Consider the following 18231-nt stretch of genomic DNA (forward strand, 5'->3'; position numbering starts at 1 on the left):
ACTTATTTTCCTGCTGCATAGTCTGTGAGCTTACATCCTACTCAGAACAAATTTGAATTGACTTCTTGACTGCTTTATTCCTAGTCAGGAAACCTCTATGTCTTGATGAGGTGGTGCCAATTTAGAAATTCTTGAATTTGCTGTTTGAAACCAATGCATAAATTGTAGCAGTTCAGAATAGCAGTGTGTTGATTCTGTTTTCGGAAGATAACCTTCTTATTTTTCTAATTTTTTGTTAACAGAATTTTTTTGTATAGTAACTTTACAGTTAAAAGGTGTGAAATTTAAGAGTTCTTGGTTGAGTTTGACACTGTGACTTTTATTTCCATGAGTAGTTACTCCAAGTTTTTGAAAAATTACTTCTTCAATTGGTGTAAAACGTCAGTGGATTTTCTTACATGTGGAAACCCACCTTCTATATTGATATATCTCTATTAGGAAGTCGTGGGACTAGAGGATCCCAGGTTGATGGTCACAGCAGTAGTGGAAACTACCATGACAGTTGGGAATCACGGAGTAGCTACACTGACCGGGATCGCTATGATAGTCGAGAGCAAGCAAGGGATTCCTCCTTTGAAAGAAGGCATGGTGAACGGGACAGGCGTGACAACAGAGAAAGAGGTATTTTAATATATACTATTACACATATGTATGCATATATATATGTGGATGTGTGATATACATGTGTGTGTATGTGTGTATATATATATTTTTATATGTATGCATATGAATGTGTGTATGTATCTCCGCCCCACTGGTTTATAAATAACTCATTTGATACTGTACTTTTGACACAAGTCTTATCTTGGATGTAAGCCAACTTCTTTACTAAGATCTCTTATTGGCAGTTTATGCTTGAGTGTTATGTCTTTTTTTCCCTCCTGTGGCTGAATTTTGGCAACCTTCTGTTTTTATTCATCCAAGTATTCTTTAAATAAACTAAACTTGAAAAGATTTCACTGTACAACTTCAAGTTAAAACATTTTCTCCTCTTCTTTTCCCCCTCCCCCGCCACATGTACATACATACATGAACTTAGGATCATTATTGCATTTTATTACTGGTTCTGTTTGTCTCTATAGGATCATTGTATTTTTGCACCTTAAATTATTTGAATTTATTTTTAGGAAGGCCTGGCTACTAAAGGAACTGACAGTTTGTCTGTAGTTAATTCAAAATTTTACTGACCCAGGGAATTTAATATTGATGAATGCTTTGCTGTGGTCAGTAATAAATAGCTAATAAATACTGGTACAGATACTGGTGATCATGGGAAGAGTAAGCAAGACTGCCCTTTTAGGCACAGTCTACAAGATTTCACACTTCTGCACCTGAAAGAATGCTGTCTTGTCTCTAAGGAATTCGGTGCCCACTTCCACTGTGGAGAGTGCTTGTATTGCTCATCAATTAGGAGAAATGGAGAGTCAGGCAAATGGGAATAGCATGGGAAAAGAAAGGAGGAGCTGTGAAGAATAAATACAAAATTAGATTTTTTTTTTTTTTTCCCCCCCATCTTTAGAAGAGTTCTGATTTGGAAGTGACAGCTGTGTTCTAGCTGCTGCTTACCTTCAGTTTTTCAAAGGAGTGTTTTATATGCTACTTTGCAAGATGCTTTCTAGTCCACTGAAACATTTATGCTATATTGCTTGTTATTGTGAAAGTTTCTGCTTTAGCTTCTCTCTTGTCTTCAGGGCAGGATTTCAGAAACCTAATCTGCAGCTTCCTTTTTCTTGTTAGCCAAAAAATCCTGCAGTCTGATCGTGTCCTGGTAGATGGCTTTTGCAAACTAGCTTTCATCTCTTCCACCTCCCCATCCCCAATAATTGCCTGATACATTATAAAATAATTTGTATTTTTTGTCTCATACCAAGTTCTTCATTAACAAAAAGAAGAAAAAGCTTAGAAGTAAACATATGTCATCACTACAAAGAAATTTCTGGAAGGGAAGTCACTGAATGGATTGCATTTCACTTGCAGGATAAAAATACGTAAAGAGCTTGAATGGAGATAGCATTTGGTCTTTTCTTTCTTAAAAATATAGATCTCTTTATGATAGTAAATCCTTCTCAGAGTTACAATTTAAGATGTAAATTTCCATGATTAGATTACTGTCATTTGTCATTCAGAAAAAATCAAGATAAATTTTGGTTGGTATGTACTTCTGTCATATATATGGAATCTTTTTAGTGTGATTTTAAAATTCAAACTTGCGAATTTGGGTTCTCTGTGTTCAACTAAAGCAACTGTTTGGGTGTTCCCAACCACCACAGGAAAAGTGCTTCAAATAATTAAATCATGAATGTGATTATATAAATGCTGAATATCCATGATTACTTGTTTAATACACCTCCAAGTATTTTGCTTCACATAAGAATTTTGTCACCAAAACTAGTGTAATAAACAAGAGTTACAGAACTTTATATAAAATTTAATATTGAGTAATCATAATAAGTGGTATTTCAAAGTTATAGACACCATTAAAAGAATGTGAAACCTGTTCATGGAACCACTTGTATGGACTGATGACTTGTTTTAAAAAAAAAAAAAAAAAAAAAAAGAATGTTACATCCATGGCAGAAATGTCACTCAAGTTTGCTTTTAATTTTACCTAGTAGCAGGGGAGCATTAAGTCATTGTTAATTCACTTAGAGTTGAAAATTGATTAAACTGATGGAAATATGTGTTTTATTGACTTGGTACTGTTCAAGCTCTGCCTGCCTGCCCTGGTGGACATTGTCTCAATTTACAGAGAAGTGCACTCTGTCAGCCTTAGAGTACTGGAGCAAAAAAATATCAACCTCTATCCATATCTTTTTTGCTCTTTTGTATAATGCTTTTAATACATATTGCAGAGAATTGTTCTGTTGATTGTTGCTGTTCAAATACTAGTAACACCAGCATAGGAATTGTTCTCAAATAGTCAGAATTTACAGAAATAATCAAAAAATCTAAAATATAACTAACAAAATGCGCCCAAGTTTTAGCCTTAGGTCTGTTGAGAATACTCTTAGTTAAATCAGTTTCCCTGACCTTCTGGATCACAGTAGTTTTCTATATACATACAGTTTTCTCCATGTCTCTGTGCCACATTTTGAACATTTGAAAATTCAGTGATTAAAACTGTTGGAATCTGCAGAGAATGTCTGCAAAAACTTCTTGCAGTTATGCTTCCATATTTCATTTTTAAATGAGTGTCATTCTGAGCTTTTTAAGTTCTTATACTGATTTTGAATCATTCAGTAATACAATATAGTAGCTAGGGTGTGAAGCATCTAATTATGTTTTGAAGCCATTGAGAACAATCTAGTAGAAAATAAAATTTTTGTACTGGCTTTTGGCTAAAATAAGGAAAGCCCACTCCCTAAATACTACAAAAATTTCAAATTAGTACTGCTTTTTATCTTCCCCCTCCTCCTCAAGAGAATTTTCAAGGTTCTGAATGGAGGGGTTTTTTTTATTTAATGCAAATTAATATCTAGATTGTTAAAACAAGTCTTTTTAATTAGTGTAGTGGAAGTAGTGTATATTTTTTTAAACAGTTAACAACCAAACCTGATTCTCCTCACAGATCAGAGAGCAAGCTCACCAGTACGACATCAAGGAAGAAGTGATGACCTTGAGCGTGATGAAAGAAGAGAAGACCGAAGGGTAGATCGGACTGATGATAGAAGAGATGAAAGGGCTAGGGAGAGAGAGCGAGAAAGAGAGAGGGATCGAGAGAGGGAAAGAGAAAGAGATCGGGAAAGAGAAAGGGAGAAGGAAAGAGAGTTAGAACGAGATCGTGCTCGGGAAAGAGAGAGGGAGAGAGAGCGGGACAAAGATAGGGAACGTGATCGTGACAGAGACAGGGACCATGACAGGGAAAGGGAACGAGAAAGAGAAAGAGAAAAAGAGCGAGAGCGAGAGAGGGAAGAACGAGAAAGGGAACGAGAGCGAGAAAGAGATCGAGAACGGGAACGAGAAAGGGAGAGAGGTCGGGACAGGGATAAAGAAAGAGACCGTCAGAGAGACTGGGATGACAAAGAAAAAGGAAGGGAAGACCGCAGGGATAAGAGGGAAGATCTCCGAGAAGAAAGAAGTACGAGAGATGTCCATGAGGAAAGAAAATCCAAGTGAGTGGATATAAACGTGACTTCAAACAAAATATTAAAAAAAGTCTCTTTAATATCAATTTTAGTGAGTTAGTAAGCTTGGAGGAAGGAGAAGATGGGGCAGGAAGCTTGCTGCCCTGTTTTTGCATATGCCCAGTCTGGAGCCACCTCTCCCTTGCATGTGTGTGGCTGTTGCTGGTGGCTCCAAAACCAGGGTCTGGCTCCTGCAATCAGTGAAGTTGAACCATGCTGGTAAAGTTAGCCTGATGCTTTGTTAGTGCAAAACTGTGGAACTGCTCAGAAGCTAACAGTTGGGTCAGACCATGTCATTTTCCCTTCTAAGTATATTTGTGTAACCTTGCGTTCATTAACGCAGGCATTCTTTGAAATAGCGTAGCAGACTGCTGATGGTTTTGAAGTGTGGCAAGTCAGGTAGCAGCTGGCTAGGTCAGTGCTCATGAGTTCATTCAAGCCTGCACTGGTAGCCTCCCAGTACTGAAAATTTAGTAATGCAAAGGGTAATGTATTTTCCACAGAAATTTAAGTGAACTGTGTCCCAAGTAAATGTGTGGTGTTTGTTTGTTCCCTGCCTCCCCTCGCTTTTGGCTACTTTGCCTGGAAATAATTAGTATCTTTTGTGTGAGAGACTTGTGTAATCTTATGAATCATCTAATACAGGATTATTGCCACAGGAAAAAAAGATTTCAATAGCCTTTTATACCCTTTATTAAAAAAGATAACTATATTAACTTTGTGAAGCTTAGTTTAAGATGTCTCACCTAATTACGACGGAGAAAGCTGATCGTACTTGAAGTTTTGGAATAACAAGGTAAAAAATTGCAAAACTTCCTGGCATCCTTAGATGTTTTGTCATCTGTATGAGGTGCTTGTATTTCAGGGATTGTATTGATGATGATACTCAATTGTTTCTTTTTCCCCAATGAATCTTCAAGAAATTTGACTGAACATGTTTGTTCCACAGGAAGCGTCACAGAAATGAAAGTAGTCCAAGTCCTCGTCAGTCACCCAAACGTCGCCGTGAGCACTCTCCTGATAGTGATGCTTACAACAGTGGAGATGATAAAAGTAAGTAGGACTGGGCTATCTTTACTGCAAGATCTAGCTTACCCTCTAACTATGGAAAATACTTTGTAACCTTAAATAGAAAAAACACAGGTTAAACCTTTAAAATGTCTTCTTCCCCTTATTTTTCTGTGCAATACCATTTTCTTTATATTTGTTTTGTATCTTCATCTTGTCACTATATGTTAGTATTGTTGGGTGATAGTGACTTCCATATCTGTCTTTTAAGATGCATGTTTACCAAAATGGAAATTGTCTGTTGCTTCTGCAGCAGTATAAAAGCTTGGAAAATATAACTGAAATAATGGATCATTTGTTTTGATTGACACTTTTTGGCATGCACAAGATACCAAATGTTCACCTGTTCTCCTTCCTAAACAATACAAGTACATCCTTTTTCCCATTTTGTAGATGAAAAGCACAGACTTCTGAGCCAGGTTGTGCGACCACAGGAATCCCGGTCACTGAGCCCCTCTCATGTTACAGAAGATAGACAGAGTCGCTGGAAAGAAGAAGAGCGGAAATCAGACAGAAAGGAAAGCTCCAGGCGTTATGAAGAACAAGAATTTAAAGAAAGGGTTTCTTCAGCAGATAAGCAAAGAGAACAACCAGATGCTACAGAAGGCTCCCGGTCCAGGGTCCAAGAAAACCTTGGACACCGTCCTTCTGAAGAAAGAGATGCATCTGATAGACTGCATGATGACAGCAAGAAGAAGTCTAAAGTACAGAAAAAGGCAACAAAGAAAAAGAAAGATGATGATAGTGGGGTGGAAAGGTACACTAATGAGCCAACGGTTGAGGAAAACCAAGTCTTTTCACCCAAGAAAGGTCAAAAAAAGAAAAATGTAGAGAAAAAGCGGAAGAGGTCCAAGGGTGATTCTGAAGTTTCTGATGAAGAAATTGTTCCACATCATAAAAAGAAAAAAGGCCCGAGAACTCCCCCTGTAACAAAAGAAGAGTTGGTTGAAGCACCACCTGAGAAAGCTGTGGCAGAAGTCCCTCCAAAAAGAGAGGATACAACATTTAGTGACTGGTCAGATGAAGATGTTCCTGAACGCAGTGACATCGTTGTTCCAGAAAGAAACACTGAGGACTCCCATAGAAAAAGTCACAGGACAAGGGGAGAAAAGGTGGAAACCCCTCATGTTACTATAGAAGATGGACCACATCGTAAGCCTGTGGATCAGAAGCGCAGCAGCAGTCTTGGTAGCAATCGGAGCCATACCTCAAGCAGACTTCGATCCCCTTCCAATGAGTCTGCTCATCGCAGTGGAGATGACCAGACTGGACGGAAGAGGATCCTACACAGTAGCTCTAGAGACAGGGATAGGGACAGGGACAGAGACAGAGAGAAGAAAAGCTTAGAAATCACTGGGGAGCGAAAGTCCAGAATTGATCAGTTGAAACGTGGGGAACCCAGTCGCAGCACATCTTCAGGTAATAAGATATGTCTTAGTGAGGCTGACCTATCATTCTGTATGAAAATGAAAAGGTGCAAATCCCAAATTGTTCTTGCATGGCTGTATACTCTTTTCTTTTGTAATTAGTGTGATGGGAGAAGGAGATGCTCTCTTCCATTCATAGTAAAACTAGAGTGAATTAAGATTTCTGCAAGTGTTACCATACTTGAAAAGCTGATCCTCGATGAACATGGATTACCACTTTGTTTTCACAAAAACATTCAGTCAGATTTGGCAGTTCATGCTGTCTGGAGGGTAAAGTAATTTGTAGGGCAAATGAAACTCATAAAAAGAAATAAGCTTTGTGCTAACAGAACATATGAGATAGTTTTATCATATAAATAATGTTTTAAAATTCATTACTAACATTCATTTTAATATGGAAATTCTGAAATGTATGCAAAATTAAAATGCCCTTCTGTCTGGCAGAGGGATCCATTATGATCTCAGGAGATATTTTCACTGAGGTAAATCTGGTCCTTGTTAGGCATGCTTTTAATGCATACGAAAATCATCTTTTTGGATCAAAATAATCACTGTTGAATTATTTTTAGTTTTGTAGTTCTTGTAAAGAAAATGACTAAAGCATTTTTCTTAAAATACAAACAACATCAATAAAAAGAAAATCTTTCTTCTAAAGCAATTTGGCTCTGCTAGTACATGAAGGAAGAAAAATGCAGGTATTCTTATCATGGTTATATGTCTGAAATCATCTTTCTGAAGTTATCACTTGCTTAGCCAAGGCATTACTATGCTTTGAAAATAATTTTGAAAATAATTCAAAAAAATTTTTTTGCTAAATTTTGTACCTTCAGTGTAAATGATGTACAGTTTGGCTTCTGTAACAGTAGGGAGTAGCCAGTGAAAAATGTTTGCTGGGAGTGGGAGAAATACCTTGTGTTTTAAAGTAAAGTTAAATCTATAGATAATCTGAAGGCATTATTAATATCAAGATAATGCTTTTCAGAAGTCCCCTTGGATACCAGAATCTTTAAAATGCTTTGGTCTAGTAAAATGGTATTGCGTTCACTTGCTGTAGTCATACATATATTTAAAATATTTTATTCAGATCGTCAAGATTCAAGAAGCCACAGTTCAAGAAGAAGTTCTCCTGAATCAGATCGTCAGGTCCATTCCAGATCTGGGTCCTTTGATAGCAGGGAAAGGCTTCAGGAGCGTGATCGACATGAACACGATCGAGAACGAGACAGAGACAGGAGAGAGGGAAGACAGAGAGACTGGGACCGAGATGTTGACAAAGATTGGCCAAGGAGCAGGGAACGAGAGAGACTCAGAGAACGAGAGAGAGAGAGGGAAAAAAGAAGGGAGCTGGACAGAGAGAGAGACAGGCAACTACCTGATACTACTGAAAGAGATAGAGACAGAGCTCTTGACATTTCCTCTCAAAAGGAATCAGCAAAACACAGTGAAACAAAACTGGACAGAGATCATGAAAAGGAGTTCGATGGTGTTTGTCGGGATGCTGCAGCTTCAGAGAAGGAAAGAACAGACAGAGATTTAGGACCTTTACAAGGGTTTGAAGATGGAAATGAGGCTGAAAAAGTAGAGAGTTTAGAAGGTGAGATATTCTGGGAAAGAACCTGGGCAATCACATATTTTATTCTTTCCCTTTTAGCACAATGCTGAACTGTATTAGAATAATTTTCTACTGAAGGGTTACGCTCTGAAATGCCTATTCGCTCTGGCCTTTCTACCATGAAAGCAGATACAATGTGAGAGAATTCTGATGAGCATCTTCTTAGCTGTGTTAATTAATGTTAATTGTTAATTTCTAAAGAAATCTTGAGACAAATAAGCATAAATGATAGGAGGTAAAATTTTGCCAAGGTGTAACATTTCTGAATAGTCAGCTTGCTGAAGAATAACACACAAAATTCCATTGTCCTGTTATGTCATTTTAAGATCTGTTTTAGTTTGGAAGTGATAGGTAATGAGCAAAAAATTGCTGCCAAAGATGCGTTTTAAATAAGAAATATTAATCATCATTCCTTAAGGAGCTTCTGCCTGTTTTCCTCTATCCTAAAAAGTAGGAAACTTGTTGACTTGAAACTGTTGGGAGGGAGGGGAAGGGAAAGGAGGGTGTGCAGAGCCAAGTATCATAGAAATGATTGTCTGATTTGTAGGTGAAATATATGTATGACATTTAGTGTAGCTTCAGTTTGCTGGCCCTAATCATACTGAAAAAAGCATGCTTAGGATTAATAAATAAAGTAAGTATAGAAAGAGGCAAACACTGAAAATCAAACTCAGTGAGGTACACCTAGGTTAAACAGCTTGAGTTTTGCATGGAGAGTGAGTTTGGGAAGTAGCTTTAACCAATATCAAAAATGGAGAAGCAGCATGACTCTCAGATATATAGAATAACTGGTGCATGCTACAGTTATGTTCAGTACTTTTTTTTTTTTTTTTAATGGTGATCTGAGGAGTTATCTTCTCAAAAATCTATTGAGGGAGGAAAAAGACTTTGTAGAATTTGGAATTTTTGCTGACTGGGATTGTAAGGCCTGAAGTCTTCAGGAGCATAAAGAACAACAAATGAATTGTTAAGCTTTTGTAATTTTATATGAGATAACAGTACTTTGATCATATTTGCTTTCTTCTCAATAAGAACTGTATCATAGCTAAATGTGTGAGAATTTAATTACTTAATTATGATAATGTGTTGAACCTTAGTGTGTTTGCTGCAGGAGTAGGTTTAAATGATGCCCAAGATACTGTATGCTTCCTCCAATGTACTGCCAGGTTGTTTGACTTGCACTCTGCTAGCATGTCTTTTACTTCTCCCCCCCCCCCCCCCCCCCCGATTTTTAGGTTAGTTGAGGGGATTCGTTTTTTTTCCTGTAGTTTTTACAAAGGCAGACAAACTGAGCTGTTGGGGCAACTTAACACAGAAGTAATGTTACTTCTGAGTGAGGGAGACAGAAGATACTAGAATAGTCATTTACAGGGGAAGGCTCCTGTAAATTCTGTCTTGTTTGTTGTGTGCAACTGATTGCAAGCACCTTGGTTTACAAATTTATACCCTAAGAAAGCCTGGGTTTGGAGCATTAGGGTTTCTGAATGCTTGAATCAGTTTTTGTGATCTTGGAGGTGAGAGCATACCTTCAGACATTTCTTTCATGAACTGCAAAATTCAACTTTTTAGTTGAATGTCTTGTGCTTACTGGTTTTAAGGAACATGTTTATGCATGCAGTGTAGATACGTATGTATGCATATAATACGTGGATGGGTAGGAGTGAGGAAATTTGGCATAGCTTCCTTCAAGTTCTTCTTGTGACTTCCACAAAGAGTCTAAAACTGTATGATAAATCGCTTCATTCCAGATGTCTTGCACCTTCTATTCTTTAGAAGTTTTGCTACTTCTTTCTCTAGTAGAGCCTTTGAACTGAATCCTGAATTCTGATTCCTGTGAAAAAGCGTGAAAGACTTTGTGATGTTAACTTAGATTTATAGTGTTAACTACATGCCAGACCATCAACATATGTTTCTTCTGAATAAGGCCTTCTGTCATGATAAACTGTCACATGGTATGTGGGAAAAATTACTTTTCTGTCTCTATGAGCGAGCACCTATTTTCATGTTGAATATACTTGTCCCCAAAAGCTAACAAGCTAATTTGCTGAACTCCTCTCGTTTTTCAGCCTACTTATAGCATGTTTAGAAAACAAGAGTAGTTGCTTTAAAGCTAAAGTATGTGTCTGTCTCTGTAGGAGGAGAAGATGAAGCAAAGATTGATGATGTACAATCACTGGGGTCAGGTGCTGGAGAATATGAGCCGATCAGTGATGATGAACTGGATGAAATTCTGGCGGGTGATGCTGAAAAGCGGGAAGATCAACAGGAGGATGAGAAGATGCCTGGTAAAAGTATAGCAAAACTCTTTTTATGATTATTTGAATATAAAGATTAGGTCAGTTTGTGCATAATGCTGCTTCATCCTTTTCAAGTTGTAATGCTGTGTAGACAGTATTTCTGAATTCAGAATGAAGTTCGTGTGCTTTTCAGTGTTTCTTATTTGTTCTGGTAAATGGCCAGGTAAGCCTGAAGTACAGAGGTGACTAAACAGAGTACTGGGAACTGTGTTTTGAAGCAATATTTATCTTTTTGCTTATAACTAGAAGGATAAGCTTTGTTCTTATAAACATGTTTTCATTTTTCCCATTTGCTGTTGAGAGTTATTTGAAACTAATTTTTTAAGAACAGATTTTAGCCATGCTGAAATTCTTCCCAAATACACTGGAAGGCATGGAATTTTCTAATTGCTGTAAGTTCAGTTAGGTCATCTGGGATATATGAAAAGTGTTCATATTTTCTATCATAAATGTACTAGACAAACATTGTTATGTGGTTGGTCAATTAACGGTCTACCACCCCTTTGAAAAGAGCAGTTACAGCAGAGAACAGCCAAAGGAAACTACTAGCTTTTTAAGCATTAAACTTGGACCTATAATACCACATTTCGTTGTACTGTGACTTTTGTGAATGCATTGTGATACATCCAAATCTGCTGACTAAGCAGTGTAAAGCAGCCTTTCACAAAAGAGGTTGCTAAAAAATGAAACAAAATGTTAGGTTTTCTTTTGAAATCCAAGAAGCATTAATTTTTGTAAGGAATCCTATGCTCCTTTTCCCCACAAATCTAAATGAGTTTTAACACTTATCTGAAGTGTGTAAGGATCAGTCTTTGCTGAGAACCGCAGAACAATGTTAATCTAATTTCACATACACTATACATTTCTGTCTCCTAAAAGCAACATGAATTAATCAGTTGTGGTAGAGGATGATGATATGATAACTAATTTTCTGTCAATGTTTTGTAGATCCTGTAGATGTAATAGATGTGGATTGGTCCAGTCTTATGCCAAAGCAGCCAAAAGAACCAAGGGAGCCTGGGGCTGCACTCCTAAAATTCACACCAGGTGCTGTTATGTTGAGAGTTGGCATTTCCAAACGATTGGCAGGACCAGAACTCTTCACCAAAATTAGAGAGACTTGCCAGAGAGCATTAGAAAAACCTAAAGGTAATTGTTTCCCAGGGATTAAACTGCCTTTTTGTGCTTAGTAAAGATGCTTGTGAAGTTTGTGCTAGCTCATTATTTTTGGTTTCAAGGTGGACATTGATTTGTGTTATGATTGTACAGCCATAGCAAGTGTATACTGAGCACTGAGGAAGAATTATATGAATGTTATACAGCTTCATGTCAATCAAATTTAGTGTTTTAATTACAGCAGTGGATGAGGAGGTCTAGAATAATTACCTGAAAAAAATGTTTCATCCTGGCTGAATATCCTTTTCGTGAGACCATCCTGAATTAGTGCCTTCCTGGCCTAAAGTGTATTGGCAGCATCTTGGAGAGCTAATGATTTTCTGCAGTGGATCAGTAGTAATAGTATGAAAAAGAAATAAGATGTTCTTATTTTCTATGAATGGTCTCTGCATGTTCTCTTGCTTCCCTTCTGAAGATCCTCTTCCAAATGCGTGGATAGGAGTTACTGGGTCAGAATGAAGGAGGAGCTTAGTGAAATTTATATACTATGTCTCTGCTAGAAGTGGGGAACTAGATGAAATAATACACAAGTTTAGCACTTGGAGGGAGGATTTGGGCGGAAGACATTACTTATGCAAGATAGATGATATGGGCATGACCTATATCAATGCTGTTTACTGTAGTTCCATAGAGTAAGTAGGGCTTTTGTACGAGAGAGAACACTCATTTTTCTTTGGTGTCCTGGGATCCAGTTGAGCTGCTTGCAACAACTTACATGGTAGAATTGTTTGTTAGGACTATGAAACATTTGCTCTCTGTAGGATCTGTATACGAGTTATTCCAGGTTACAAATATGAGAAAATTATAACATTATCTGTAGAACCCCTGTTTTTATGGAATACCAGATTTTTCTGATTTTTGACGCTGTAAGTTCTAGTTCTTTATTTGAAACAGGACTTTTTAATTCTTTGCAACATTAATCATCATGCTGCTGTCTTGTTAACCTAGCAGTTCGAATAAGTTTGCTTTCAAACAGTGGAGAATAGGGCTGAGATAAGCAAATTCACTTTTAATCTCCATGAATGATACTGCTTGCATGAGCCATTTAAGTTGTAAAACTATTAATCATGGGCTGTTGCTACTGCTTCCACTTTTTTTTTTAAGCCAAATTAAATACAAACATTTTTAATGCGGCATAAAGATTATAATTTGACACGTGTACCTGGCATTAGTATTGCAGGTGTCCCACTGCATATGTTGCTGGGGGCACTTAAAGCTTTTTCTATACAACATTAGCTTGCTTTTAATTTAAAAATATTCCAGCTCTTATGCTTGGAAATTTACATAAGGGGTGTAATTGATACAATGTTGTATCTTCTTGAGTCTGCAGAGCTGTCTGACACAGTAAAGGTATGAACTACCAAAGAAGTAAGTTCTCTCTCTTGAATGCTATAATTTTGCTTTATACTTGGATACTTCATATCAGGGATTCCTTGCAACAGAAACTAGAGTGCAGAATCGCTCTACTGGCTATTTAAAATGATACATGAAATAACCTGTGTTCCTTTCATGCTTCTTTAGAAATGAAAAGAAAGGCCAGAGGAATGGTGATGATAAGAGACTCTTCAGCATTGCCTCTGGGTTGTCTTAAGTGTAGGAGGTTCAGCAGAACTTTGGAGAGGCGAGAGAGGATTTAAGTGCCTCCACTGATTTCCCTTTAGTATGTGCACAGTGTCTCACTCAAAGTTACTACATGTAGAACTGCCGGCAGACAGTATATTCAGACTTTTCTTTGTGGTGGTATAATTTCTGTGTTCCTCTATTTTACTGCTGAGTGAGTTTGTTTGTTTGTTTTTTCTCTTTTTTTTTGTTCATGTTTGTGGATGAACAGTTTCTGGTGGCACATTGAAGTGCAGAAAAAGGAGACAACAGCTTGTTTGTGGGATTTTTGTTTGAATTTTTCTTCAGAAACAAAAATCTGTAGTATGTGGTGGAAGTGAGATTTGTAGCTGATTTACCCTAATCTGTTAAATGCAGTTGTTTTCTCTAAGGATCCAGATGCTCAGTTGCCAAACATGATCAGCATCTGGCACCTAGGCAGACCCTACGAGCAGATAGTGTTAGCTTTGAAGTGACCTTTTAGTGTCTTGTCACTTGAATTGTTGATTGTCCATTGGGGTTGTTTTGATGACTTTAGTGCAGTTCTCCTTTACCTGCCCTTGATTTCTTGCAACTTTTCTATTTCTTTTCACCTTGTTTCAAAACTGGTTCTATTCAGCTTCATCAGAAGATCACAGAGGGGATTAAAAATAAATCCTTGTTCTATTCTGTGTGCATTCTGCCAAGTTGCTGTAGTATTCTTTGCTTTTGGAGGTTAAACTTTCTTCCGGTTTGCTGATATCTGCAGCTGTGCATTAGAGTCTTTGCTAAGCACCAGATGTTTATTATATAAAGATGACTGGATTGGCCTTTGCTACATACCTTACTTAAAGTAATTTTTTCAATTATTTCATTATGTTCCTATCTCATGTGAAAGGGTGATTAAATCAGTAAGCTGCTGTCCAGACAAATATACTCTTCTTGTTTATATCTGCATTTCATAGAAAAAAGATCTCACAGAATGAGTCTCCCCCCAGAAGCCATCTGGAAAAGCAACACGATTGAAGTGTTAACAGCTACACATTTGATTCTTCTGAGAGATATATTAAAAGCCTAGTGCTGCCACTTTGCGTACTATTAAAAAATGCTTTTGAAGAGCCTGTAGGAGGAGGTAGTTCGTTAGCATCTATTGACTTATGCTCAAGGTTCATCCACTATGAATAACAATTATTTTGCATAGTCATACTTCACACTTGTTTAGCCATATAAACCCTGTTTTGACACTGGTACAGTTCTCTTACATCTTACAGAGAAGTGAAACATAAATCATTGTCTGCTTAACACTAGTAGTAAATACCTTTCTTCACATATATCCAGTCATGAATGATACCCTCTCCTTTGTTCTGGAGCTGTCGTATGATTTGTAGCTCTTTCTGCAATTGCTGTCCCAATATTTCTTTGCAGTGCTGAAGCTAAATACAAGTGTACCTATATTTCCCTTAGATGGTGAAGGACTTATTCATTTTTTCCCACAGATTGCAACATCTTCTTTTTCCCAACCTTGTTTAAAAGGCAGAAATTCAAATAGTCAGCCTTTGAGGGGGTTGTTAAATCTCTTGCAGGATTGTTTTTAACTTTAATAAATTCATAGTTCTGTATATTGCCATTTCCAAAATACCATGTACATGCTGATCTTTGCAAATATCAACTCTTTGTAGATGCAGAAAACCTTTTTGAACATGAACTGGGGGCCTTGAATATGGCTGCACTTCTACGAAAAGAAGAGAGAGCAGGTCTTCTCAGTAACCTGGGTCCTTGCTGTAAAGCATTATGCTTTAGAAGGGATTCTGCAATTCGTAAACAGCTAATGAAGAACGAAAAGGCAAGTACTTCATTTACAGAGCTTGGTTAAAATGTGGGAATGCAAATTGTACTGTGGGAGACTATTTTTATATTAGCCATTTGTTGTTCTGGAACTGACCTAGTCCTTTAAATAATGGAGAAGAGACTTTTATTGAAAGAGGTCATAGGGTTTTTATTTTTTATTTAGTCTGAGAGATTAATTTAAGATTGTGACTAGAGATAAGTGCTGTTTCTTATCTTGGAGTTAAGTTCTGGAGCTATGCTGTTTGCATTTAGAGAATATGTTATTAAAGTAATGGGTTAAAGTACAATTCCAAAGATAACTGTTGAATAATTCTCCTGCTAAAGATTCTGTGGACTTTTGTAAGGCTTATAAGATTCTGTTCTTCCAAGTTAAGAGTTCTAAGATAAAATTATTTTTAAAATTAGAAGAAAAATATTTTAGCTGTTTCTCACACTGCAGCAGGTTTTGTGATCTTGTATGCTAATGGAAAAATCATTAATTCTCAAAGTTTTTGTAGTGAATATGTACAGCTGTACCTCTAATTATTGAGACTACTTGAGGTTAATGTCTCAGCTTGCATATTAAAAGCCACTCATTTTAGTTCTTTCTTTTAATTTCAACAGGGTGCAACAAAACAAACTTACACAAATCCTGCAGCGATGGACAGTGACTTGTTACGGTTGAGTCTACGGTTATTCAAAAGAAAGACTGTGTGCCAAGTTTCTGGGCAAGAAAAGACAGAAGATGGTAAAATTCCACAGCCAGCTGTCCAGCAAGAAGTGTGTGTATCTTAAGCAAATGGCTGCAGCAGCACTTTCTAGTTGATTTCCCACTACTAATGTTGCTATTGATGTTTAGAACTGTTTGGCTGGAAAGCCGCTGTAGAAGATGAAGGAAAAGACCCTGTTTTACACAGAAGAGAATTGTGGTGTTTGGATGTGAATAAAAGTGGTAAAAAGTAAAGACTTTTGTTTGCATTTCTCTGCAAGTTTTATAATATTGAATCTTACACTGTAACATAAAGCTGTTTTATGGTGCATCAAGTGTAATAATGTGAAGATGTCTGGTTTTAGCAGTTTATAACACCACCTGATATTAAACTGAAGAAAACTGTTTGTGTATCTCTTTTCCTCATTCTGAATGGGTTTCCCCACCACCACTCTGATCCCTCACTACATGGAACTTCTAAAATGGCTTGCTTCCTGGGAGTCTGTCTATCTCCACTTTTCAAATCACTTTCATATCAGAGCAGTCTCTGGTGTAGTTCTGGTTTTGGACAAAACTCTAGCTCCTTTTCATCCTTAACGTAAGTTACCTCTTGTTATTTCTAGACACCAAAATCTAGTTTAGTCACTTAAGGCTCCCCTTGTTGGAAGGAAGTAAGAATTTCCAGAAAGTGGTTTATGACCAGTCTTAGAGGCCTATATGAGGCTAATTGCATTTTGGAAATAGCTGCTTCCTACAAAGGATGCCGAGGGTGTCTAGTGCATATGTTTTACATGCTCCAAGTATCGAGGCAGGTCAATTCCATGCAGCAACCTGAGGGAATTTCACACTGTGGTTTTTTTCAGGAGCCTTCAGACCTTAGCAGTAAAGGCAGTGAGCAGTAACATTTTATCAGGTGTTAAAGATTCAGAGACCCAATTAGGGACTTGTCAAGCCTGGGCTCAATTTCATAAGAGTTGATTTCAAGTTGAGAAATGAATCTGTCATTTGGGATCTAGAATTATGCTGCCCTTTTGACTAAACCAGTCAAGTATTTTTAGGTAGTCTATGGAAACCTTCTTGCGAAACTGAGGCTTCTAAAATTAGACTAAGTCTCTGTATACGTCTGTACTTTTCCTGGGTTTAAATGTGAAATCTTGCTTTGAAGTCCACTCACAGGAGGTGGGAAGGAAATCTGTGATTTAATCTTGTAATTGGGTTGCTGCAGAGCCCCTTATGTTCATTGTTCTGATTTGGGTTAAAAAATGAGTTACAAGACACCGGAATTTTTGCAGGTTGGTTGAAATTAATTTCTTATCCTTTTCTCCTCTTGGAACCAGCATGCTAAGGTAGGATATTGACTGTGCAGTTTAACACAGGAGACCTGATCTCACATCTGTTTTGTGATTACTGACAGTTGCATTGGTTTCAAGCAAAGGCTTAGGCCTTATGAATTCAAATTCAGTTCTAATTCACTTCCCAAAATGTTAATGCAAAGCTTTCTTACTATGTTTTCCTATAATGCCTAGTACATAAGCATTCAGCAAAATGCTGTTTTTCTACTTTTAAATAACTGTTACTAAAGAAAATGTGAGGGTTTATTATTTATATTTTTATAAGTGCCCACACACTAGTGTATATGTACTTGTATCAAATACAAATGACATGAGAAATTTCTATCATTTGTTTGATTCTTATTAAACTATGTGATCCATGCAAAACTTAATCTTCCTAATTTCTTCACTTCTTGAACATTTTTTCAGGGGACTTGGTGGCTTTTATTTTTTATTAGTAACTTTATATATGCTTATAAAAAAGTGTGTCTTTTAAACACTCCAGTAGCTTAAACTGAGCAAGCGTTAACAAACCTCTTCTATTCAGCTTTTATATGTGTTCTCGCTATTTTATAGCTACAATAATGCTGCCTTTAAGCTGAAAGTATTAGATCATTGCTTCCAATTATGTTAAAGTCTATTTTAATCACTGTCTCTAAAAGAAATAAAAATATTTGATAGCTAGAAACAGCCTTGACTTAGACTGCAGTACACAAAATAGATTCACTGTTTGGTATTTAATTACATTGAGCTTACTTTTAAACACTTTACTTGTAAAAACAGTCAGGGTGTATATATGTACTTAGTTTGCAGAAGAGTATTTCACATTACCTTAAAAGTGCAAAATAAATAGGCTTGATGAGCTACTGTGAGTATTTTGTGAAATGTCAGTCCCATTGAAGGTCAAATCCAATGCTGCCTTGTATCATCATTTAACTGGAACTGTATAAAAATGGTGGTGAAATTGCCTCCTATGCACCTTTGATTTGATTTGAAGTGCTTATGAGTGCAGAAGTACATTAGGGTACTGGCAGGAAAAGTGCCTGTTTCTGTGGGTGGCACAAGACTTTGAAGCAATTCCT

General features: G+C 37.1%; 1 protein-coding gene across 8 annotated transcripts in view; it reads left to right on the plus strand.

Annotated features, from left to right (window-relative positions):
• The window catches only part of ZC3H13 (zinc finger CCCH-type containing 13), a 50659-nt gene extending 33123 nt beyond the window's left edge, over nt 1–17536 (plus strand). For 6 of the 8 annotated variants that reach the window (XM_067292268.1, XM_067292286.1, XM_067292289.1 and 3 more), the window contains 9 exons: nt 439–621; nt 3569–4112; nt 5074–5177; nt 5586–6611; nt 7704–8213; nt 10367–10522; nt 11477–11677; nt 14962–15125; nt 15734–17536. In XM_067292268.1, the coding sequence (XP_067148369.1) occupies nt 439–621; nt 3569–4112; nt 5074–5177; nt 5586–6611; nt 7704–8213; nt 10367–10522; nt 11477–11677; nt 14962–15125; nt 15734–15904 (3059 nt within the window). In that variant the 3' untranslated portion in view covers nt 15905–17536. The remainder of the gene's footprint in view (nt 1–438; nt 622–3568; nt 4113–5073; nt 5178–5585; nt 6612–7703; nt 8214–10366; nt 10523–11476; nt 11678–14961; nt 15126–15733) is intronic. The other 2 variants (XM_067292275.1, XM_067292295.1) reach the window with 2 other exon arrangements.
• The last annotated feature ends 695 nt before the right edge of the window (nt 17537–18231 follow it).

The sequence above is a fragment of the Apteryx mantelli genome, chromosome 1 (assembly GCF_036417845.1).
Source record: "Apteryx mantelli isolate bAptMan1 chromosome 1, bAptMan1.hap1, whole genome shotgun sequence".
Classification (NCBI taxonomy): Eukaryota; Metazoa; Chordata; class Aves; order Apterygiformes; family Apterygidae; genus Apteryx; species Apteryx mantelli.